At 50.3% G+C, this 25,747-nt stretch overlaps 1 protein-coding gene across 2 annotated transcripts in view; it reads right to left on the bottom strand.

The window, feature by feature from the left end:
• Positions 1–23,628: 23,628 nt before the first annotated feature.
• Positions 23,629–25,747, bottom strand: part of LOC149852635 (butyrophilin subfamily 1 member A1-like) — a 52,094-nt gene continuing 49,975 nt past the window's right edge. For both annotated transcript variants that reach the window (XM_090028301.1, XM_090028299.1), the window contains one exon: positions 23,629–24,134. In XM_090028301.1, the coding sequence (XP_089884427.1) occupies positions 23,902–24,134 (233 nt within the window). In that variant the 3' untranslated portion in view covers positions 23,629–23,901. The remainder of the gene's footprint in view (positions 24,135–25,747) is intronic.

Genomic DNA, 25,747 nt, shown 5'->3' with positions numbered 1-25,747 from the left:
TCTGTTGTTCTTCCCACCTCTCTTTAATCAGATCCAGGATTCCCCTTGGTTGCTGGCCGTATAATAATTCAAAAGGTGAGAACCTGGTGGAGGCCTGGGGTGCCTCTCTTACTGCAAACAACAAAGGAGGTATCATTCTGTCCCAATTTTGAGGGCTCTCAACCACGAACTTTTTTAGCATCTGTTTCAACGTCTGATTAAAACATTCCACAAGCCCGTCTGTTTGGGGATGATACACGGCTGTCTTCAGGTGTTTAATCCCCAAGGCTTTACTCACTGCCTCAAACACACATGATATAAAGTTCGTTCCCTGATCGGTTAGTAGTTCTTTAGGGAGTCCTACCCAGGAGAATATCTTCAAGAGCTCATTTGCCACCTTTGGTGCAGACACTGTCTGCATTGGCACAGCTTCCAGGTACCGCATCACATAATCCAGTAAGACTAATATGTACTAGTTTCCTGTGCTACTTTGGGGGAGGGGCCCGACGATATCTACCGCCACCCTCTCAAAGGGAACCTCTACCAGAGGCATTGGAACCAAAGGAGCTTTTGTGGGCGGCATTGGGTTTGGTTTTTGGCAGACAGGACACAACGCGCAATATCTCACAACTTCCCCCACCATACCTGGCCCAAAAAACCTTGCTCGAATGCATGCTTGTGTCTTATCCCAAGCTAGATGCCCACCCATGGGGAGCTCATGAGCCACCTTCAACAAAGCCCGTTGATACCGCTGTGGGACCAACAGCTGAGCAACCTCCTCTCCTTCTGGCTTCCCTTGCTCAATTCGGTATACGAGGCCATTCCTTACCTCAAACCTTGGGGTTGTTCTCATCAGTTCTGGCCTCAATGCATCATTTCTTTGAGAGAGGTGTTCCTGCAGAGCCCACCAAAAGTCCGTCTCTCGACTCTGCTCCAGTTGAAAGTGTTCGTCTTCTCCCAAATGGTGGGCAATATCCACCCTCTGTCTCACTTCCTCTTCGGGGAGGGGGTTGTTCAGTTTCACCTACAAAACTCTCCACGGTCTCTTTACGCCTCACGCCAATTATTTCTTCTAACAACTCGGGCCAGTCGCAGCCCAGTACCACTCGGTAGGGTAAACGTTCTGCGACCCCTACTAGCATCCGGCAGCTCGTATTGCCTACTCGTAGGGTGACCCTCACCCTGTCAAAATCAAAGGGGTCCCTGCACCAACACTGAACCCTCACACAATCCACTCTTCTTATCTCCCTTGCCGGTAACACGTCGCTCCGCACCACTGTCTGCACTAAGCCCGAGTTCAGCATAGCCACTACTTTTTTTCCCCTCTATGGTTACTTCTATAACCGGTGCGGGCAGCTCATCTCCTGCCTCATGGCCAACTCGGGCTACATAGCCGCACATTCCTACCGGCACCGTTGGGCCGGATCGGGTGCTTCCACTCACCCTGGCTTGCAGGGTTTGTTGGTCCACTGCTTGATCCCGTGGGCCTTGTATCATTTGGTGTGGTTCACCCAAATCTTGTTTTCTTGACTCTGGGCCAAGGGTTAGCATCCATTCTCATATTTCTCTCCACGTAGACCCAAGGATTCTCTTCTTCATACCAGCAAACCAGCATCTTATAATACATACTTCCGTATAAACCTTTCCTGGCCAATGCACCACTGTGACAGGAGTATCGCTACTGGAGTCTTTCTAGTGGTGACTCTGCCCTCCTGTTATGGGTCAGCTGCCTGCTTACTCGCCTGCCAACCACTGATCTTAATTGGTTGAGTGATGTAATTAGCAGAAGGCTGCCCACTTTATATGCCCCGATGTCAGGGGGTGCTATCTGCGGCTCCTTTTCCCCCCCTACACTGCAGCCCAAGCCTCGCAGATGGTGCCAACAGGATTTCTGACCTGTGCCTTGCTGTGATTTGGCCCTCTCTTTTACTTCACTGGGGCTTCTCACTACCCCTCTCTCACTCAGGGCTCCTCGCTGCCCCCTTCACTCAGGGCTCCTCGCTGCCCCCTTCACTCAGGGCTCCTCGCTGCCCCCCTTCACCCTGGGGCTGGGGCCAATGCACCCCTGAGATGCTGCGCCCTCTCTGGCACCAGGACCCCCATGCTACCGTGGAGTCCCTATGAGGCCTCTTTCAACCTCTAATAGCCTCACCTGGGCCTCCACTCAAACAGTAAACACAAAACACAAAGCCCCTGGGCTATAACATAAAACTAAACTGTCCAGTCAAAACAACATTCGATCCCTACCAGGAAAAATAATCCAACCCATGGCAGTAACCAGGGGATGCTCATGCAGTCAATCCTCTCCCCTCTCTCTGCACTGGCCAAGCTCCCCCTCCTTGGCTGCCAGAGGGGAACTTCCCTCTTGGCCTCCTGCCTGGGCTTAAGAAGGGCTAAGCCCTGCCCCTTCCTGTCAGCAAGTTTCGCTGGTTGCCCTAGCAACCAGCACCTGTGTTGCCCTGGTGACTTGCAGCTGCACCTTCCCCTTCTTACTGCTAGGGGTCTCTCCTGAGCCATTTCTGTTTTCAGGTGCAGGGCACCTAAGTGCTTTGCGACAGGTCCCCTTGGCTTGGCTGACTAAGGGAAACCACTACTAGTGCTTCCGACTGAGGGAAGCATCCCAAGTTCTTGAAGTGAGTCAAGTACCCTAGAGGGCTACTAGGTCCTTATTTCCCAGGGGGCATAGAGCCAGAATCAAGCCCATCCCTGCGTGGTGGCAGCTCTACCCCCAGGCTAGCGGGTGTGCCCCAGGAAGGGGGTCGGCCAGATGTAAGGCACCCCCAGGGAGGCACTTGGAGCCTGAAAGGTGGTCTGGTGCAGTAAGGTGGGTGGCTCAATGCAGGAGCGCCCCTAGTGGACTGCCACATGTGCTAGGTTTTTAATTATCAGCAAGGGCAAGATCCCATCATTTTGCACTGCTGACTTTCTTTCTGACAGTCTTTCTACATGACCTAAGGAAAAAGTCCTTCCTGATACTGAATGTACTGATCATTATGATCCTGAGAACAAGACCCTCAAGTCAGGAACAGCGGTTTGGTCAATGAGGAGTTGAATTCTTTAAGCTTACCTGCTTCTGCTAAAAAATTCTCATCAAGTGAACAAATATTAAAGTAGAGTTGGGGAAAACACACACTGAGAGGAAACAAATTTTGCATTGAGCAAAAATAGCTTTGTAATCTGTAATTGTGAGGACTTCTAACAACTGGGGAAAGATTAAACAATAACAAGGGAAAAAGGGGAAAGAACAAAAGTTTATTCAAATCAAATGTATAAGTCCTGGCAATGTCTCCATTTCAGTTAGCTACGGCTTTAATAGATTTCATAGATTTCATAGACATCAGGGCTGGAAGGGACCTCGGGAGATCATCGAGTCCAGCCCCCTGCCCAAAGGGCAGGAAGTCAGCTGGGGTCATAGGATCCCAGCAAGATAAGCATCCAATTTGCTCTTGAAGGTGTTCAATGTGGGTGCTTGAACCACCTCCGCTGGCAGACTGTTCCAGACCTTGGGGGCTCGGACAGTAAAGTAATTCTTTCTTAAGTCCAGCCTGAAACGGTCTTGCAGGAGTTTGTGACCGTTCGACCTCGTCATCCCTTGGGGCGCTCTGGTGAACAGACGTTCCCCCAGATCCTGGTGGTCACCCCTGATAAACTTATAGCTGGCCATCAGATCACCCCTGAGCCTGCGCTTTTCCAGGCTAAAGAGTCCCATGGCTCTCAGCCTGTCATCGTAAGATCTGTTTTCCTGACCTCTGATCATGCGCGTGGCTCTCCTCTGGACTCTCTCAAGCTTCTCCACATCCTTTTTGAATTGTGGAGCCCAAAACTGGACGCAGCACTCCAGCTGCGGCCTCACCAAGGCCGAGTACAAGGGGAGAATGACGTCCTGGGATTTGCTTGAGAAGCATCTATGGATGCACGCCAGCATTTTGGTCGCTTTACTAGCTGCAGCATCGCATTGCAGGCTCATGTTCATCTTGTGGTCAATGATGACCCCCAAGTCTCTTTCTTCTGTAGTGCTAACCAATGTAGCACTGCCGAGCCTATAAGGGTGCTGCAGGTTTTTCCTCCCAAGGTGGAGAACCTTGCATTTTTCGGTGTTAAACACCATCAGGTTCTCGTCTGCCCATTTGCTGAGCTTGTCCAGGTCAGCCTGGATCACCCGCCTATCTTCTGGCGTGGATGCTTTGCCCCAAAGTTTGGTGTCATCGGCGAACTTGGCCAGTCCACTCCTGACTCCAATGTCCACATCGTTAATGAAGATGTTGAACAGGATGGGTCCCAGGACAGAGCCTTGAGGGACCCCACTGGTCACAGGGCACCACGATGAGTGACTGCCATCAATCACAACCCTCTGGGTCCGACCACGGAGCCAGTTTCCCAGCCAGCAGATCGTGGTGGAGCCAAGGCCACAACTGGCCAGTTTGGCCAAGAGGTGATTGTGGGATACCAGATCAAAAGCTTTTTTGAAGTCAAGATATATGACATCAATCTCTTCTCCCTTGTCCAGGTGATAGGTCAGTTGGTTGTAGAAGGAAATGAGATTGGTCAAACAAGACCTACCCGCAACAAACCCGTGCTGGCTGTCCCTTAGGATGTTAGCCTGGGCCAGTCCATCAAGGATGGCCTCCTTAATAAACTTTTCTAAGATCTTCCCCAGGATAGAAGTCAGGCTAATGGGCCTGTAGTTAGCCGGATCGACTCTCCTCCCTTTCTTGAAGATCGGCACCACATTGGCCTTCTTCCAGTCTTCGGGCACTACACCAGAGCGCCAGGAGTTTTCAAAGATCCGTGCCAGGGGCTGGGCTATGACGTTCGCCAGCTCCTTGAGTACCCTGGGGTGCAGATTATCAGGGCCGGCTGACTTGAAAGTATCCAGCTTCTCAAGGTGTTCCTTCACGAGGTCAGCATTGATGGAGGGTAGGGGATCCCCCTCACCCAGATTTCCCTGTCCCATAGCAGGCATGGGCATCCCGTGTGACTGATGAAGGACTGACGCAAAGTACCTATTTAATAGGTTGGCTTTTTCCTGGGCGTCAGTTGCCCCATCTGGTTTAGCAGGGGTCCAACATTGCCCTTGCTTTTCCTCCGGCTCCCCACATATCTGAAAAAGGACTTTTTGTTGTCCTTGATGCCTGAAGCTAGTTGGAGTTCAGTTGCAGCCTTGGCTTTCCTGGTTTGGTCCCTGCAGGACTGGACCAGCGCGGAGTAATCCTCCTTGGAGGTGAATCCCATCCTCCATCCTTTGTAGGCTTTCCTTTTTAGCCGCAGGAGGTCTGCTAGGTCTCTGGAGAGCCAGGGGGGCTGCTGTGCCTTCTTGCTGCCTTTCCTCCATGTTGGAATAGATTTAGCTTGTGCACTGAGGATCGCTTCCTTGAGAAGCAACCACTCTTCTTGAACTCCCATCTCCCTGGGGTCACGGTCCCTGAGGGCCTGACTGACTAGCCTCCTGAGCTTATCAAAGTCGGCTTTTCTGAAGTCAAGGACTTCTGTGTTGCTGACTGACTTGCCAGCTTTACGGCGGATGGTGAAGGTGATCAGCTCGTGGTCACTGTCACCCAACTTCCCATCAATCACTAGGTCGCCGATTAGGTTGTCCCCCATAGCCAGTACCAGGTCAAGCAGCACTTTGCCTCTCGTTGGCCCGTAGACTTCTTGAGTCAGGTAGAGGTCATCCACGCACGAGAGAAAGCTTTGCGCCCGCTCAGATTTAGCTGAGTGATCTTCCCATGAGATGTCCGGGTAATTGAAGTCACCCACGACAACCAAGGTCCTGGAGCAAGCGGCCTCAGTCAGTTCCCGGGGGAACTCCTGGTCAAGCTCGGGACTTTGAGTGGGAGGTCTGTAGTAGACTCCCACCGTTGTGTCCCCTGTGCTGAATTCCCCATGAATTTTTACCCAGAGGGTCTCTAGCTGTCCATGCCGGTCGCCAACATCAGCTTGCAGGGACACGTAGCTTTCCTTCACATAGAGAGCTACACCCCCGCCCCCTTGTCAACACGATCCCTCCTGTATAGGGTATAGCCCTCTATACCCGTGGTCCAGTCATGGGTGGAGTCCCACCAGGTCTCCGTTATCCCAATTGCATCATATTTCTTTGCACTGAGCAGGAGGACGAGCTCATCCTGCTTGTTGCCCAGGCTCCTGGCATTAGTATACAGGCAGGCAAGTGTGCCCTTGGGGGCTCTTGCCTTGCCCACAGATTGTGCCAGGGCTGGGGCAGGGGTGGGCTCCCTTAAGTGCCCCGGTCCGCTGGCTTTGCAAGGGCCATTCAGCAGGCCAGCAGTGGCAGTAGTCCCCCCATCCCCCAGCGGGCTTAGTTTAAAGCCCGGTGGAGCAGGTCAGCCAGCCTGGCTGAGAAGAGCCTCCTCCCCAGGGGAGAGAGGTGGAGGCCATCTCTTCCCAGCAGCTCGCTGCCTCTCTCTCCAAAGAGCGGGCTGTGGTCATGGAAGCCAAACCCTTCCCGATAACACCAGCGCCGCAGTCTTTGGTTCACCGCATGGATCCTCCTCTCCCTCCTTAGCCCATAGCCCGAGACTGGGAGGATCGACGAAAAGCAAAGCAACAGTGTAATGCAGGTCATTTCCAGTTTCAGTGGCATTTACAAATCCTCAAGTTTCCTAGTTTGGAGTCATTTCTCTCCAGTGCCCAACATCCCACACTCCATGGGTTCCCATGTAGCAGTTTCTGATCCCACAGCCCATAAAGAATCTGACAGATAGGCGAAGAGCTTAGGCTTTCCATTTCAACTACTTCCTGCTTTCTGTAGTGTGACTGTCCAACAGTCCAACCCTGCACCTCCAGGGACATAGAGATTACACTTAATAATCTGAGGATAAAGTGGGTATTTAAAGGTCCTTTCTGCCACACTTTTCTTGTCTCAATGGCAGAGTCAGAGTTGGGGTTCCTCAGTAATATGCTCCAGCCAGAACCAAGGGTAGATTCTCTCCCCAGCAAATGAGCCTTGTGAAAAGGTGAACATCGGGGTATCTGTATCACCATTGACATTCACTACCCATGCCTCATCACAGTCTAGGTAGACCCAGATCCTCTTGGGAACCAGTCCCAAGGGGACCCACTTAGAGGTGGTCATAGCCCGGCACTTATGCAAGTACTGCTCCACAGCCCAGATCCCATCGTCAGCATCACGGCCAATCCCTTCCTTCCTCTTTACAGATTCTCTAGAGACCCCTAATGCCCACAAATCTCCCACGTCCCCAACCTCCACCTCCCAGCAATGCCTCCCTGAAGTGAATTGGGGGTGGAGTGAAGTGAGTGCAGGAAGACTTTGTCTCGTGAATGGGAAGGTGACAGAGCCCTGAATGATGACAGGAGGGCAGGGAGTCGGTGCCAGAAAGAGGATGATTAAAGAAAATTGGCCCTGTATATATGAGCATGAACACGGGAACTCAGATAACTGTGCTCTCCACTGACCCACCATCACTACTCCAGTGCCTTCCAGTTCCTCCGTCTGCCCACTCTGGTTTCTCCACACCAGGCCTGTTCAGCTGGTGATCTCTATTTTGTTCAGTTGTTCTTTCTAACTTTTAAAGCTTTGATTTCTATGCAGCCATGGTTTCTGTGCAGCCATGGTAAAACCAGAAATTTTAACTTACTATTGAAAGTTGTCAAAAATATTCTCTGAGAGTTTTTTTTCTCTTGGTTTAAAAAATAAAAGCTTCATCTGAGTCAGTTCCTTTTGTACCCAGTAAGATAAAAGTAGGGCACTCCTGTTAATGAAAACTGGAGGGGAAAATGAAGAAACTGGCAACCACAAGCACCTATTCAAGCATTTGAAAATTATAACTGAGCAACTTAGTCATTCACTAGGTTCTTTCCCAACACTTTGCTACTTCCTCCTCCCAGGTTCTCCATATTACCACCACTTGGAGAATTGTATGGACCCCGGTGAGATGGGGACAGTGAGAGACCCCAAAATACTCATTCTGGGCACAAACGGCTTTGATTCCTTCCATACTGGTAAAAATATTCTCATGTCCCAAACTGTTAGTTAGCCCTAAAGTTTCACTGTAAAAAAAAGACATTGATCCATGATGACTTTTCAGTCCCGGGATGGCTCATGATTCTTCTCCACTCTGAAAGCAAATGGAAACAGGAAAGAAAACTTCTCCTAATAAAGGTTGCAGCAAAAGGACTTTTGCATGAAAACTGAAGTAACGTTGGTTAGCAATGTGAAAACTCTTAAAGACCAAACCAAGCCATTATCCCTTTCTGCCATTGCTTCTACCCAGACACCATATATCCAAGTGGTGCTAAGCCACAAGGTCCTGTTTGACTTCTCACCAAGTTTCAGTGACCAAACAGCATTTTACCTCATCCTCCTAGATGATAAACTGCCTGAGGAATTCCTACTTGGGTCACCTCCCAGTTGGATTACTCTAATCCACTATATCAGAGCGAAAATGAACTCTCTTGAGTGGTACACAATGCTGGTTGCCACTCTCTTTTCATTCCTCATACTATTATAAGCACATAAGACAAGCTCAGGTCCCTATTCCAATTCACATTTAGCTTCCAGTGGCAGTTTAGGCCTTAATCAAACACCAACTATATTAAGGTCCATGTTTCAGTTGTGAGGAACCCCAACAGCTGGTGAGCACCAATCCCAGGAACAAATTTGTGAGAGCTGTGAGCAAAGGTAATGTGGCTGAGGTGATCTTGCTCTCAAACAAAGTTTAGGAATAAACTTAGAGCCTTGGTCATCCCTAGAAAGGGCTATAAAACCTTGCTGCCCACAAAGTCTTTTCAGTACAGCAGGATTTGAACTCAGAGTGCTGACGCCTCCACCTCAAAAAGGAAGAAGGAACAACAACCTCCTTTCAGGGGAGGTTTTACCCATACAAGAGACAGAACTAGGTACTCTATGAAGTCCACAAGTGTCATCATTATTTAGCATTTACACATAAGGAAAGACAGTCAGCCGAGGGGCAGAATAACAGCAGGAGATGGAGGTATTTGAGAATATGGAAATATTGCATTAGGGAAAGAGAAAAACTCACCAAGTTTCTGTTGAAGGTCGCCTAAATAAGGCACAATTAGAAAGAAAAACACACTGATTGAGTCTCTCAGTAGGTGGAATGAACACCAGCCCTCTCAAGAGAAAATCTATCCAAAGACTACAAGGTCTGGTCTACAAAGACCAGGCATCCCAGCTAGCCACAGTGAGCTATGAGGTCCTAGGGAAGGATTCCTGTTCAAGGATATGGACTGGCTTCAGAGCATCATAAAGTTCCTCATGACCCCAGGTACATGTGTGCTGGGCCTGAGGTCACTTGGTCATTACACTGACCCTGATATGAACATTGAAACCCTGCACATCCCCTATATGAAAATCTGCAAAGCCCAGATCCTGTTGACTTCACTCGATTTCTTAATGGGTAGTATTTCCCATATAAGTTAGATTAAAGTATTAGAGAAAAGCTCTTACTAAATAGACCATAACCACCCTTAGAAAATTTACATTTTATCTTGAGGAGATAAACAGTCAAGAGAATGAAGCCAAAGAAAACCATTAGTGTGCAACTGGTGACAAAAATCAAATGTCTTGACTCACAGAAACATTAACTATTCTCCAACAATTTTCCAACTGGTTTTACCTGGGGGCAGAATGAGAGCAGAATCTCTTCAGCACTACTTAAAAGCCAGAAATGGATTCCAAATATGCCTCGAACTAAGCACATCTTCACATGCATGAATGTGCAGAAATTACTGCACATTACATTTAGTGTCTGTGGGTGCCTGCACACGAATGTGGAGGCTTCTTCAATGTGCTGCAGTCCCATGTGTTGGAGCAGACTCGATTAACTGAGTCTGCTGGAGCCTGGTGATTGCCACATGCCAGCAGCCTCCTGTGTCTCGTGCATCAGTGTCCCTGCTCTTAAAAATGTTGGTGGGGACTGTGGCGGGCCAGTAGGGGGCGCTCCTGCGTTGAGCCGCCCACCTCCCTGTGCCCAACCACCTTCCAGGCTCTGAGTGCCACCCTAGGGGTGACTTGCGTCCAGCTGACCCCCTTCCTGGAGCACACTCGCTAGCCTGGGGGTAACGTAGCTGCCACCACCCCGAGAAGGGACTCTCTCTCGGGCCAGTGTCCTCGGGGAAACACAGGCCTAATAGTCCTACGGGTACTCGACCCAATACAGGCACTTGGGGCACTTCCCCAGTTTATGCATTTAAAATATGGGCCCCGATCAACTCAGTACTTAGCAAAATGGAATCAGTATACTAATGATGATCCTAAGTTATGCTGGCCCTTAGATGGGTCCTGGGATCACCAAATTCTTAAACACCTCTGGGGAAATTTGGAAAGCAAACACCCCATTCAAATGGAAGCCTGGTACCTATGGGAAGATGAGTCCGAAAAGCGCAATAAGCGCCCCCTTATGGCTTCCTATAAGGAAAATGCAGAAAAATTTAGGACACAGATTGATTATCTTCAGAACAAAGTTAAAGATCTCCAGTGCCGGGGACCAGCCTTGCCCGCCCATTGTTTACCACATCCGGCCAGGCTGTACCTGGTCGTATCTCCAGCGCCGCCTTTGGCCCCTGCCTACCCACAGCCTGCTCCAGCTTTCACTCTGCTGCTGGTTGCTGGTCCTGTAGCCTCAGGTGCTGCTGCATTCGCACCAATTTCTCCAATAACTCCACTGGCACTTGCCTCTGGCTCATCGCCTCCTGTTATTACTTTCACCTATAATTCTCCTGAAGGGGACCAAGTTGGGGTTACTGTTCCCCTGGCTCCTATAGACAGGTGGACTATAGATTCGGCTACCCTAGACCAACATGACTCCCTGACTACATTGACTCTGATGGCTCTGCAAATCAGAGACCTTCAAGGTGACACCGGACCCTGGCGCTCTACTGGACTGTTTCGCTTGACCCGGCCACCTGGTCCCTCTGATGTTCCTAATGATGTCTGTCGTTACTGCAAACAGAAAGGTCACTGGAAGAATGAGTGCCCAAATAGATCCCGGGGGTCCCCACTCTCAGCTAGTGCTCCCCTATTTCAGCCAGGTGCCCACTGAGCCCCACCGCCCGGACCAGCTCCTCTCCAGTCCTTCGAAGGTGAAGATCAGTGTTAGGACAGTCAAGAAAACCCAGAGACTCTACCCCTTTTGTCTTCTGCCCTTCCTGATGCCACAATATCTGTTACTGTGGGAAAACAGACTGTTCCCTTTCTTATTGATACCGGTGCTTCCCTGTCTATGCTTAGCTCTGATTTTGCTTCTAAGGTTCCAGTTTCTGATAAAGTAATCACCGCTGTAGGTAGTGGGGATCAATCTATTGACCACCCTGTTATGCAGCCGCTCTCGTTTACCTTAGGTCCCCTTACTGAGCAACATGCCTTTTTGCTAAGTCCTCGTGCTTCTGTAAACCTGCTGGGGCGAGACCTCCTGTGCAAGTTACGAGCCACTGTTCATTGTTCTCCGGGTGGGACTTTTCTTCCGTTACCCCAGACCCAAATTTCTGCCTTGATGCTGACACTAATGGAACAGGAACCCAAGCCCAATTCTTCCTCGTTGCAACAGGAACTATTGGCTCATCTTCCTGAGTCCTTTTGGTCCCACTCCCCGACTGATGTGAGACTTCTTAAGAGTGCCATCCCAGTTTCTATCAAGATTAAACCAGGAGTGTCACCCCCATCGGTCCCGCAATACCCGGTATCGGCTGCTGCCTCTCGAGGCATTGCACCTGTCACACAAGGGCTCCTAGAGCAAGGAGTTCTTGTACCTACTTGCTCCAGTTTGTAATACCCCAATCCTGCCGGTCCCCAGGCCAGGGAAATTCACTCCTGAAGGATTGCCTGTTTATCAGTTTGTTCAAGATTTGCGTGTTCTTAGCCATTTTGTGGTTCCCTTAACAGCTGTGGTTCCCAACCCCGCCACTATTACTTCTCAGACACCTGCTTCTGCCTCTTGGTTTCCTGTAGAGGATCTCTGTAATGCCTTTTTTTCTATACCAATTCACTCTGATTCTCAGTATCCTTTTGCTTTTACTTATCAGGGCCGGCAGTATACCTTCACCCATCTGCCTTGAGGCTTCTGTGACTCCCCCACCATGTATAGCCAGCTTCTCAAGTCTGGCCTTGATACAGTCCAGCTGCCTCATGATCCTGTGCTTGTTCAGTATGTGGATGATTTGCTCCTCTGCTCTGACACCCTCCTCATTGCCAAGCTGACTCTGTTGCCCTCTTAGAGCAACTTGCTGTGCGGGGCCATAAAGCCTCCCGCTCTAAGCTCCAGTTCTGTCAGGCTTCTGTTACCTACCTGGGCAACACTATTTCTCCTGGTACCCGTCACCTGTTTCCTGATCGCCTTTTTGCTGTCCTTTCTCTGCCTCGCCCACAGACTAAATGCCAGCTCCGTGGTTTCCTAGGTGCTGCAAATTACTGCTGCCAGTGGATTCCCAATTACTCTGGACTTTCCAAACCTCTAACCCCACTCACCTGTGACTCTTCTCCTGATTCACTTCCCTGGGATGAAAGCCATGAAACTGCCCTTTACCAGCTCAAGCACGCCCTTCCCCTTCTCCCACTCTCGGTTTACCTGATTATTCTCAGCCATTTAATCTTTTGTCATGAACACCAAGGCAATGCTTCTGGTGTTATAACCCAGCCTTTTGGACCTTCCCCACACCGTCCCATTGCTTATTATAGTGCCTCCCTCGATACAGTTGCTTCTGGATTTCCCCCTTGTCTCCGTGTTGTTGCTGCTGCTGCCTTGCTGGTTTCTGAAACTGATAACCTTGATCTTGGACACCCCCTTACTGTTGCTGTCCCTCATGCTGTCCTCGCCCTTCTGCAACGCGGCAGAACTCAGCACCTGTTCCCCAGCCGCTGAACCCGCTATGAAGTGGTCCTCCTAGCAGCAGACCACGTGACCCTCATTCGCTGTAACCCCCTCAATCCTGCCTCTCTTTTACCTTCACCCTCTGATGGTCAACCCCACGACTCCACCCAGCTTGTAGATTTTGTTTCTCTTCCCTGTCCTGATCTTTCTGACACCCCTCTGGCTAACCCTGACCTCGTTCTTTATGGGGATGGCTCCTGTTTTCGAGATAGTTGTGGTGTTTTCTGAGCTAGTTACACTGTCTGTTCTCACCACGCTGTTGTTGAATCTGCTCCTCTTTCTGTTACTGTGCTCAGGCTGCTGAACTCATTGCTCTGACTCGTGCCTGCCACCTTGCCACTGAACAATCTGCTAACATCTATACCGACTCTCGTTATGCTTTTAGCGTTTGCCACACTTTCGGACAGATTTTGAAGCAGCGAGGTTTCCTTACGTCTGCTGGAACTCCTATTTCCCACCATCGTCTTATTACAGCTCTCCTGGACGCTATTCTTCTTCCCTCTGCCCTCGCTGCCCTGTGGTGCAAAGCGCACACTGTTGTTGATGATCCTGTGTCTCTGGGAAATAACAGGGCAGATGCCGTGGCCAAAACCGCCGCCTTGTCAGAACTCTTGGCTCCGGTCCTTCAGGCCGCTCTCCACCCCTCTTCCCCATCTCCCCTGCCTTCCCCTCCCTCCAGGGTGCCGCCCCGGATACTGAAAAGGATGCCTGGATTTCTGCGAGTTGCTCTCTCCACTCTGATTCACTGTGGCAACACCCATCTGGTCGCCTTGTAGCCCCCTGTGCCCTGTTGTCCCTCTCATCCCAAATGGCCTACTCAGTGGCCCACTCGGCCAAAGGGGGAATGATGGCCGAGGTAGACCGTCACTGGTATGCCCCAGGTTTTTCTGCGGTGGCAGCCCATTTTTGACACCAGTGCCTGCGGTGTCAGCAACACAACCCTGGCCGACCACCCCGTCAACCACATGCATTGCACAGGCCTTTGGGCCATTATCCCTTCTCCCACCTCCAGATGGACTTTATTGAGCTACCCAGGTCAGGGCCCTGGAAATATGTGCAGGTCATTGTCTGCCTTTTCAGTGGCTGGCCTGAGGCATACCCTTGCCGATGAACTGATGCTCTCACTGTGGCCAAGAAACTTCTTTTTGACCTGGTGCCCCGCTTCAGTCTACCCCTCTCCCTGGACTCAGACCGAGGCCCGCATTTTATTAGCCAGGTGGTCCAACATGTTTGCAAGGCCCTTTCCATTCGATTCCAACTCCACACTCCAAACCATCCTCAGAGTGGAGGTAAAGTGGAACGAAAAAAACCTTTGATTTTAAGCTTTGCCTGGCAAAGACCTGTGAACACACTGGTCTGAAGTGGCCAGAGGCCCTTCCCTTGGTTCTTTTCCAAATCCAAAATTCTGTTCTGAGATCTTCGGGTCTCTGACCCCTTTTGAGATTGTTATGGGTCAACCCATGAGGGGGCTCATTGCTCCTCCACCCCAACATCTGACTCATTTACATGATTCTCTATTAACCTATTGCCAAGGGCTCACCAAGGCCCTCAAGGTTATTTCATTACAGGTTAAAGCCACAGCGTCACATCAGTCTCTAGACAGCGACTTGGTTGTCAAACTAATCCAACCGGGAGAATGGATCTTGATTAAGATCCATCAGAGGAAAGATTGCCTGCAGGCCTTTCCAGGTCCTGCTGACCACCCCAACTGCTGTAAAGGTTGCTGAGGTTTCTGCTTGGACCCATACCTCCCACTGCAAAAAGGTCTCTGCACCGACAGGTTGGAAAGTTTCTCTCACCAGCGATACCTCTTTGAAGATCCAGAGGCTTCCTGTGAGTGAAGATCAGACAACGAAATCTCGAAGAGCTCCTGTGAGTGAAGATTAGATGACGAAGTCTCGAAGATAGCCTACCCGGCTAGCCAAGCTTCATTTGAAGCTATGGACTTTAGTTCTGTGTACTAATATACTTTATTAATATTAGTGTGAATAGCACTAACCCGTGGGAAAATTGCAGATAATTGCATAGATTTAGACACTCCCCAAGGAGTGACTCTGCTTTATATTTTTATGATTAATTTGTGTTGTTAGTAGGATATTAGAAACTGAAGTTTTAGTTAAAGAAAGTTCCTCAGAATTTCAAGATAGCTGCGTTGGGATAGTGCTTGGGCAGGCTCTAAGATGTTGTCCCTTCTTCTGCTTTGTCTCTTGCTAAGGGTTTCAGCTGAGGCATGGGAAGAAAACAGTGTTATATTCCTGGGACAGACCATTGCTTATGCAGGAAAACTTACAAATTGCTTGGTATGCATACATGGGCCTATGCACCCGACCCAGGAGATCCCAATGCTTGGGGTGCCAATCCCCCTTGAGGTTTGGGGAACTGATTCCAATACCAGTTTTGTCAAGTCCTTCCCCCCCCCGCCATCTAGCAGAAACCAGTTGTTGATACCTACATGGTGGAAATCAGCTTGAGACAGTTGGAAGTTGTCTTCAGGGCTGGAAGCGGCCCTCTGTTATAAGCTCAATAAGAAAGAAAGGACGGGGAAGGCTGGCTACTTTGTAGGGCAGATGTAAGGTGACCTTCACCTGACCGTGGGCTGAGAACAGGGGGAAAGTGTCAGGAGAAGTTCAATCCCATTTTTGTGATGGGGCGCCCAAAGCCATCTTTACATCCTCAGGTAGGAACTATAGTGTGGTATCTAGTTTTGTGTTCGATGGTTTTGTTTTTTATGTGGTGCTAGGTCCTGTTTTCTGTAACCAGTCAAAATCTCACCCTAGAAAGGTGGAAAGCCAACGTGCCCCTTCTAACATCCTATGAGTTAATCAAAAATGTCAGGAGGGAACCATGCCCTGTAGGGATCTTAGTACTGCAGCTGGTCCCGGTTTGTACTGGTGTGGGGGAAGGGATCGGCAGCGTGGGCCGCTGCATGTTGCTGACCCTCCTCCCCACTCGGGGACCGCCTCCTGCCCGCAGTGGGTCGGTCCTGGACTCTCGCGCGCCTCTGACTCGCCTGTCACGACTTTGATGATTCCGGTTCAGTTCTGACTGTTTGGCACGTGTCGGTCCAGGAACGGGACTCACTGCGCGCGCGGGGTCCCACGTCGCTGAGGGCTCCTCCTCCCCTACACCCTCACCCGGTCCTTCGGTACCGTGACCGCCTGTCTGGGGCAGGTCACGCACTCAGGGTGCCAGTCTCATCCGTTCATAAAAGGAAACAAAGGATCAACACAAAAGATTACGGCCAGGAGTTCCGTGGGTTCGGTGGGCTGCTTCACTCTCCAGCAGCCGCTCCCTTCTCTTCTCCTGGGTGCCTCGGGGTTGGGACCCTCTCCCTCCTTCCCCGCACGTGCTTCAGCCCCCTCTCGGGCTCCCTGAGCCTGCTCAGCCCCTCCCTGCCAGGTTGGCAGTTCCCCCAGTTGGGCCTGCTCCTTTACTCGGAGTTATACAGTACCTTGGCCTGGCCGCTCCCCGCGGCCTCCAGCCGTCCTCGGCTTCCCCGTGCCGGATGCCTGGGACTCCGGGATCCGCTGGGGTTGGCCCTTGCCCCAGAAGGTCCTGCAGCCCCCGTGGGCTGCCCACATCCGCCTCCGGGATCTCTCCCTGCCGACGGCTCTTCCGTCCTGTCGTTCCGGTCCCGCCGCCCCCTTGTCCGGCTCTGGCGCCTCCTTTATGCGGCCGCCGTCCGTTCCGGGCCTTCTCTCTTCCGGGGACCTGAAAGAAGTGAGTTTCCACCCAGCGTGTTGGGTCTGCGCCCGGCGAGCTTGCCCGACGGCTCCGAGCCCATGGGCTCCTTTCTTCCCTCACAACTGGCTATGTGGGGATGACGCCCATAAGATTCTACCGTGAATTAGAAAAAGCTATTATAAATATTTCGGGGGTCATGAAGAACTTTATCAATGCTAGTGCTAACGCTTTGGGAGCTCTAAATGATGTGATAACCCAGGTGGGGCAGGTAGCTGTTGAAAATTGTATGGCCCTGGACTATCTCCTAGCTGCCCAAGGGGGAGTATGTGCAGTTGTGAACCATACGTGCTACACCTGGATAGATCAGCACCAACGAGGGCAGGGGGATCTCCTCACCATAGGAAAAAAGTTGCAACTGAATCATGCTGTTGCCAAACAGAAGTTCTTTGATTGATGGGGTTGGCTGCCAGATTTAGAAGGATGGATGAAATCCCTATTGAAGTGGTACATTATAAATGTATTATGCCTCTTCGCTCTTTTTATTATTTATCCAAATGATTTTGTGCTGTACACGCCTTTGCTTAGCAAAAACTGCCCGAAGCGTTTCTAATTTGTCTGCTGCTGAGTTGCAGATGATGGTGCTTAGAGAAGTAGCCTACGAGTATGAGCGTCAAGAAGAGGTCAAAAGTCTTATGAATATAGAGGTGTAAGCACACGCGCTTACAAGGGGGGAGATGATGAAGAAAAGTAGGAAAAGTACTGGGCTAAGCAAAAATAAAGTTAAACCATAATAAGGAGCAAAAGTAAAGGCTGAAAAACACAGAGGCCTTGAGATAAAACTTAGCAGGAGACAGCTAGAGAAAACACATTTGGTCTAGCAGAACTCCAGGGTGATTTATTGTCAGACTGCCAAGAATGTATTAAGGGGGAGACTTCTGTGTGTCTTTTTCTCACAAGTGTATAACAGGGTCTGAACTCTGTAGCTGCTGAGAATTAGCAGCCCTCGCTTCTTCTCCCGTGGCCATGTAATATAAAGTAAAGCGCTCTGTTAGCCAAGCAGTGATCCTGTCGTGATTTCCACATCAGCCCAAATCTCTGCTTTTCCTCACTTTACTGGAGCAGAAAGGTAGAGCGGGGATTGGGGTCCACAGAGTCCAGCCCTTGCATCAACAGCGGGCAGTAAGCAAGCATCTGCTGGGAGGGTGCTGGCTCTCCGTGAGTGCAGGGCTCCCCGTGGGGACACAGCAACAGCGCAAAACCCAGGGGGAACCTGGCAGCTGAACAAGTGTCAGGCTCTCTACCCCATTCACACAGCACTGAGAGAGTTGAAAGGCATTTGAAATGTTTCAGTCATTACATCTGGTCCCCGCACAACCCCCCTTCCCCCCCCCGCCCACAACGCCTTCAGATAACCTTAACTACAGCTGTAGCTTACAGCTCCACCCTTAGCTAATATTACGTGGCGCTATTCAGTGCCTGCACATGGCAGTTTGTGTGGAATACTGAATGCATTTTTTCATTTAAAAGTGTTAGTGTTTTTCTTTGGAAAATTTCTAAAACATTTGTTCCACAAAAATTATGATTATTTTGAATTCTCTAATTAGTTTGCAGTGGGAACACCTTGATACATTGGGAAATGTTTTTCTCAAGAACTCACTTCTCTTGACCACTGTGCTTCTAGGTGTGCAGTGCAGTGATGGTGACGTGTTCAATACAATAGTGATAAGGACCATATCCATACCACTACAGAAAAAGAAATATAGTAGGGTGGCAGAACAGGTAGAAATCCTCTGAGAAGCTTAGTGGAAATACATTGTCTGTATGCCGAGGTGGTGTGCAAGTGTGCGTGCCAGTTTCTGTTCAGTGACTGGAAAAACTGCTAGAGGCCAGTTCAGTAGCTCAACACTTTCCTCGCCATGTGGATTTCCTTACCTTAATTAAGGATGAACTTCATTTGCCATCATGAACCCCATTCATCTAATTTTGGGGGGGGGGGGTTTTTTTCCCTGTCCAAAGCTTTTTACAGCTGTGTTCAAAGAATCCTTTAAGATTAGGGAGACATAAATCTCCTTTGTAGAAATGGGGCTACGTGGACACATTCAGATCACGATCTTCCACATATTTTGTGCATCTCTCCTGAATTAGCTATTGTGGTAATCTACCCTATGAAGGTATAAAACCCACAGCTATATTATATCCTTGATCTCCCTTAGTCTCCACTTCAAATATAGGTGCACTGTTTCCCACCCAACACAGCCAACCCTGACCACTTCCAACTGAAGCCTTTTCATAACACTTGGGTGAGGCCACTTGGGCCTGCTGCCTTTTTTACTCTGGCCAGAAGAAAAATTGCAAGTCAGATGGTTTGTGGCTTAGACAGACCCTCCCTAGCAGGGAAGGAGATCTCACCCTTGCTTCCCAGTGTGACAGAAAGTTTTCTCATTTTATCTCATAAATATGAAACACACACACAGAGACGATCGTAGCAGGGTGTGGGGCCTGGAGCAAATCTAGGGTGCCCATCGTGGAGGACATTCCAGTTTTCTGCTCCTCTGTCCTCTATTGATATGAGACCCAACACCTTTATGTCCTCTATTTTTCTCTATGATGGCCACCCTAGGCAAATGAGCCGATGTGGGCATTAAATGTGGCGGTGGCAGCGGTGAGCAACTGGACGTGAAGCCAGCGCAGCTCCACACGGCCCCACAAAGCACAGGGCCTGGGGCAGTCACTCAAATTCACGCCCCACCCCCTCCAGGAACGGCCCTGCACACACACCTGACCGATCCTATTTCACCACCTCCCTGCCCAGCCAGGGAACAACTCCCCTGAACACACTCAGTAGACCCTTGCAAGCTTGGACACCCAGAGGTGAGCTGCCGGCTGTGCGTCAGTGCCCTAAACTGCACTTATGGAACGGTGCATTTAGCCTGTGGATTTAGCCTTTGGTCGTCAATGTAACATCCACCAGAGTGGTAATATTTAGCTTCCATGTGAAAAGTGAAATAAGATTTAGCGCTAACTTTCTCAAGTGTCGGTGAACTTTTCTGAACAGAAGAAAAACTGGTTTCCTTATGCAGTCAGACTAGCTACCTTGAAAATCCTTGAATGTCCATCAGTTTGGGAGGGAGGGGTGAGCAGGAGCCAAATAAATAAATAAATAAATAAATAAAAATACCAGCAGCAAACAGCATGCAGTGGCCAAAGGCGTGAACTACAGAACTGGCGCAGCGCCGCCTGGTGGCAGACGTCAGTAATTACACGTGTTTGAGTCAGCTCCTGGTTCAATTACATGACTCCATAGCTACGGCGACGTAAACGGGGAGAGCTGCAAAATAAAACGTATCTGAGTAGTGTTTAATGCACTGAAAAGACTTACAGACCGGGGGAAATCCCAATGGTTCAAGCCCAAATGCAAATGGGAAATCTCGTGTCATCTACAAATGCCCTCTGGTGCCAATTCAGCAGATGTTTTTTCCTATTCATTAATACATTAAAATTCTCATGGAGTTCACAACTAGTAAAATATGAGGTTTCTAGTTTGATTCCTTGTGGAGATATGGTTTCTTCTGCTACTTTCAGGGACACGTATCACAGTATTTAGCTTGACAGCCAGAGCTTGAGAACTGCAATTAAAAGAGATGAAAAGAAGAAAATGAGCATCCCATTTAGCCCATTCCCAGGCATCCTTTTCCCAAAAGTTATCTAACCATGCCCCACTACAAACTTTCATATAGAGCAAGTACAAGAACCAGACCAAGGAGGAGCACTCTAGAAAATGGCAGAGGTGAAAGAAGGGGACATGCGGGCACTGACACTGCAAGCAGAGAGGAGTTACTGAATATATGCACAGAGGAGCCAAAGAAGAGGAAGATACCTGCTGCTGGCCTTGCCAGTCTGACTTAATGGAGAAATCCTGATCCCTAATTTGACAATTGGTTTGACAGATGTTTGACGTGTCTCCATATCACCAGGAGGATCAGCCCATCCCAGGCACTGCCCCCCAGTTGGAGGTGTGGCCATTGTCTAAAGCACATTACAGCCAGAGCCCAGGAGCTGGATGACAGCTTTTCCTTCCACTCTTCTACTGAAAAGTAGTTCTTCACTTCTTTCACACTCACCTGAAGCAGACCTTCTTTTTGCTGCCTTTGTAGAGGCAGAAAGTGAGGATCCCTGTAGCAAAGTATAAGTGACAGTTCCCGAGGGCATCTCTTTTAGATGATGCAATTGCACTTTGTTGTGCTGGAGGACACCTGGAAGGGACCTCCAGCAGAGGTCATCTAGTAAAAGCTCCTACCTGAGGCAGGTTTCCCCCTATCCAAACTATCCTATACAAATGATTATCTATGGCATCATTTTGCATACTAGCCCTACCTTCCAGTATATCTACTACCCCCCCCCCCAGCTTGGTGTCATCTGCATACTTGCTGAGGGTGCACTCCATGCCATATCCCAAGTCAGTGATGAAGACAGTGAATGAAACTGGCCCCAGAACCAACCCCTGGGGCATGCCACTTGTTACCAGCTACCAAATAGACATTGAGCCATTAATTACTACTCTCTGAGCCCGATGCTCCAGCCACTTCCTATCCATTTTACAGTCCATTCATCCAGCCTGTACTTCCTTAGCTTGCCTGCAGGAATACTATGGGAGACCATATCAAAAACCTTGCTAAAATCAAGTTATGCCACAGCCACTGGTCTCCCACATCTGCAGAGCCAGTCACCTCCTCAGAGAAGGCAATCGGGTTGGTCAGACATGATTTGCCTCTGGCAAATCCATGCTGACTGTTCCTGATCACCTACGTCTCCAAGTGCTTAGAAATGGATCCCTTGAGGATCTGCTCCATGATTTTTCCAAGCATTGAGGTGAGGCTGACTGCTATGTAGTTCTCTGGAGCCTCCTCCTTCCCTTTCTTAATTATGGGCACAATGTCTGACCTTTTCCAATCATCCCAGACCTCACTTGATCACCATGAGTTTTCAGAGACGAAGGCCAGAGGCTCTTTAGTGTCAACAGCAAACTCCCTCACCACCCTCAGGTGCATCCTTTCTGGCCCCATAGACTTGTACATATCCGACTTTCTAAGTAGTCCCTAACCTGTTCTTTCACCACTGAGAGCTGCTCGCCTCCACTCCCAACTCTGCTGTCCAATGCAGTAGTCTGGGAGCTGCGCTTGTCTGTGAAGACGGAGGTAAAAAAGGCATTGAGCACGTCCACGTTTTCTGCATCCTCTGTCACGAGGTTGCCTCCCTCATTCAGTAAGGGACCCACGCTTTCCCTGATCCACCTCTGGCTTTTGACATACATACTCGTATAGGATCCAGTGCACAGATTCCTCATTTGGGAAATTGCTTCCTTGTGTCTTTATTCATCAAGGTCTCTGGAAAGAAACCACAATCCACATCTACAATGTAGTGATCGTCCCCACTCTCCACTACAAGTGTGAAATGTGAATGACCTACCATGGTCATCTCAACAGCCTGTATGGGGATCACTACCTATGTCCTAGGACAGATCCTCCACTCCACATCAAATGGGAAGATTGTCACACAAACGCCAGCATCCTGGCTGAAGCCAATGTTACCAGCATGGAGTCAGTGATCCTCAAGCACCAACTTCACTTGACCAGACATTGTGAGGGGATGCCTGACTCTTGACTCCCAAAACACCTGCTTAACTCCCAGTCTAGGCTTGGCCTGAGATCTCACAGTGGCCAGAGGAAATGCTGCAAGGGCATATTGAAGGCATACATGTAGAAAATGGATGCCGACTTGAAGAGCTAGGAAGAGCTGGCCACCAGCTGTCTGCAGTGATGACGCAGGCTCAACCAGTGGCTGTCCACTGCAAGGTGAAGCATACTGCCCTCAACGCAGAGCAGAGAGGACAGAGAAAAGATAAGCGCAGGAATCACTGCCCACAGCCTACTTTCCCCCGAGGAAAGACCTGTAACTGCTGCAAATCGCTCAAGGATTGGACTCTTAACTCACCTGAAGACCCATCACTGAGTCATGGCAGAGATCAGCCCTGAATCAAGGGATTGGTGACAATGACATCTCTTGCTGCACGGGTCACTTTAAGTCTGTATATGAACAACTTAATTCTTTAGATAAGTTTGTTTCCTCACAGTTTATACATCAGTAACTCTGAGCAGACATGACAGATATTTCTTACTATCATAGTCCCTGTAAGGAGTGTGAGCAGGAGCTTTATTTCACTTTTTCTTGATTTTCCAACATCTAACTTCAGGTTTTTAAATTAGCAGGAAGAGCTTGGGTTTTTAAATGACTGGGAAAGGCAAACTGATGACTGGTGCAGTGGGATTTGGCCACAGCCACAGAAAAGTTTTATGTGTGTCTGGCTCACGGGCAACATAAGAAGTGATGCTACAGTCCCACCAGACTGACATGGGAACTTGCCAGGGAAGGCGATCGGTTTTTCTAATGAGGAATCAAATCTCTTAAAGAAACCTGCTCACTCCACAACATTTACGACAAGGAAATGAGATGTGAAATAAATCAATCACCAAGCAAAACATACTTTGATATGTATCAGCAACAGCTTTATTGGCTGCAATTGTGAGGACAATGAATCACTTGAGAATGACTTTTCATTAATTAGAATGAGGGGAAAGGGCCAAATTTTGCATTAAAGACCTATAAAGCAGCTCTAGTGTCTCCACTTCTCAGGACCGCAGGCTCTGAACAAGGAGCGCTGCAATGAACACCAGGGCCAGGTACAACTGCATTTCCCAACACAACCGGCCCCGGGTTTTGGAGCCTCCTCTTCGCCGCCCCTCACCCGACCCCCGCAGCTGCACCCGTCAGTGCCGGACCCCACAGGCCCCCGAGGGCCCCTCGGTCATGCAGGAAATGACCCACGGGCCAGAGACGGACCGTCCAGCTCAGCCACGTCCTGCTCTCCGTGGTCGGGGGATGAAGAAACCCAACCTGCGCGTCCAGGGTCACGGACACGGCCCCGCTGATCGTCTGCAGGGAGAGGAGTCCTCCAGGGTCACAGACATGAGCACGACTGAGGCTAGAGGGGACAATTAACAGGTCCTGTCTTGCGTGTTTCCTTTCCCTCTCACTGGTGCGTCTGAGATTGATTTCACCAAACTCCACCAGGAACCAGGGCCGGATCCTGTCCCCCGCGAATGAGGCCGGCGGGAAGGTGAAGATCGGGGCCCTCGGTGTCAGCATCGAGAAACGACACCCGCCCCAATGTGCAGTCCAGACAGACCCCGACCCTGCTGGGCACCCGGTGCAGGGACAGGGGGGTGGGATCAGGGGCAGTGAGAGCCACGTACTGACCCTCCAGCGCTGCACACCCCAGATCCCCTCCGCAGGGCTAAATCTGATCCTCCCTTCCTCCTCACAGACTCTCTGGCCACCCCCATTCTCCACCAGGTCTCCCCTCCCCCACCTCCACCTCCCACCAGTGTCTCCCTGAGGTGAATCCCTCACGGCCCAGCACACAGCGCCAAGTGTCAAATCTCTCAGGATTGTGGGGCAGATCCTGCCGCGTGTCTGTCCATCTCACACTCTTCCCATCCTCAGACAGGACGAGGTAGCGATGAGCCGTGTCTGGATCCAGAGTCACCTCCTCTGTGGGGAAAGGAGATACAGGAGCGTGAGGAGCAGAGCTCAGCCCGAGGACAGGGGGTGATCGAGGCAGGGGCAGCTTTGGCTGCAGCTGGAGGTGAATCCGGGATTGACCCGAGCAGGAAGGAGCCCGGAGACCTCAGCAAAGGGCAGGGCCGATTCCCCCCGGCAGGAAGAGACGGGCCAGGGACAGAAACACCCCGGCTGGGCCAGGGCTGGGACACGGCATCGTTCCCCTCCTGCACCTGCCGGTCACAGGCAGGGAGGAGAGACCCTGGGGCTGAGGAGAGCCCAGCAGAGGGTGTGAAGGGGAGAGCACGGATACAGCTCATCTCCCCCTGCATTATCCACTGCCTGTCTTCAATCCTACTCAGTTAAACCTTGCCTGCTCTCATATTTTGGGGCCATTTCCCAGAGCGGCATTCCCATTCCAGGAAGACACAGCCAAAGAAACATAAAATTTGGAGCAGAACAGTCCAGGTCACAAAGCTTTGTTGTGTACCAGGCTTCAAGTGCATGTCCACTTTCCGAACTTTTCAGAGCTTACCGAAATTTGGAAAGTTAGGAAATTTGGACGACAAAGCTAACATATTTAATGATTTCTTTACCTCCATTTTCCTGAGCAGGGACCGAAACAGTCACCCCCACTCTGGGCCCCAGTTAGACCCCAGGGGAGGCGCACCTCAGGCCAAGGGTCAGTGAGGATCTAGTCAGGGAACATCTGGAGGGACGGGATGTATTCAAATCAGCTGGTCCGGACGATCGCCACCCCCGAGTGCTGAGGGAATTAGCTGAGGTCGTTGCGGGACCCCGGCATGGCTTTACGAGCACTCGTGGTGCTCTGGTGTGGTGCCAGAGGACTGGAAGGGGCCAACGTGGTTCCCATCTTCAAAAAGGGGAGGAAGGAGGACCCGGGAAACTATAGGCCAGTTAGTCTTACCTCGATCCTGGGCAAGTTTTTAGACAGAATTATTCTGGCACATGTCCACGAGGGGCCAGTGGGGGAGGTTATGCTTAGGGGCAACCAACAAGGTTCATTAGAGGCAGGTCCTGTCAGACCAACCTGGTAGCCTTCTACGACCAGGTCACCAAATCCTTAGATGCAGGGGTAGCAGTAGACATAGTCTTTCTGGACTTTCAGAAGGCCTTTGACACTGTCTCTCACCCCTTTCTCATTAAAAAAGTGAGGGACTGTGGTGTTGACACCTACACAGTCAAATGGGTCACCAACTGGCTGGAGGGTCGCACCCAGAGAGTGGTGGTGGATGGGTCTTTTTCAACCTGGAAGGGATGTGGGCAGTGGGGTCCCCCAGGGCTCGGTCCTCGGGCCCACACTGTTCAACATCTTCATCAGTGACTTGGACGAGGGGGTAAATAGCACCCTGTTCAAATATGCTGCTGACACTAAGATGTGGGGGGATGTGGGCACGCTAGAAGGGAGAAATAGGCTGCAATCAGACCTAGACAGGTTACAGGGGTGGGTGGATGAGTGCTGCACCTGGGGAGGAAGAGCCAGCACCACACCGACAGTCTGGGGAACTCTCTTCTCATCAGTGTAGAGACAGAAAAGGATCTTGGAGTCATCACTGATGCGAAGATGAACATGGGCTGACAAT

The sequence above is a fragment of the Crocodylus siamensis genome, chromosome 15 (assembly GCF_052110815.1).
Source record: "Crocodylus siamensis isolate JL-2025a chromosome 15, ASM5211081v1, whole genome shotgun sequence".
NCBI lineage: Eukaryota > Metazoa > Chordata > Crocodylia > Crocodylidae > Crocodylus > Crocodylus siamensis.
Note: the sequence above shows the minus strand (reverse complement) of the source record. Positions and strands in the feature narration are given on the sequence as shown.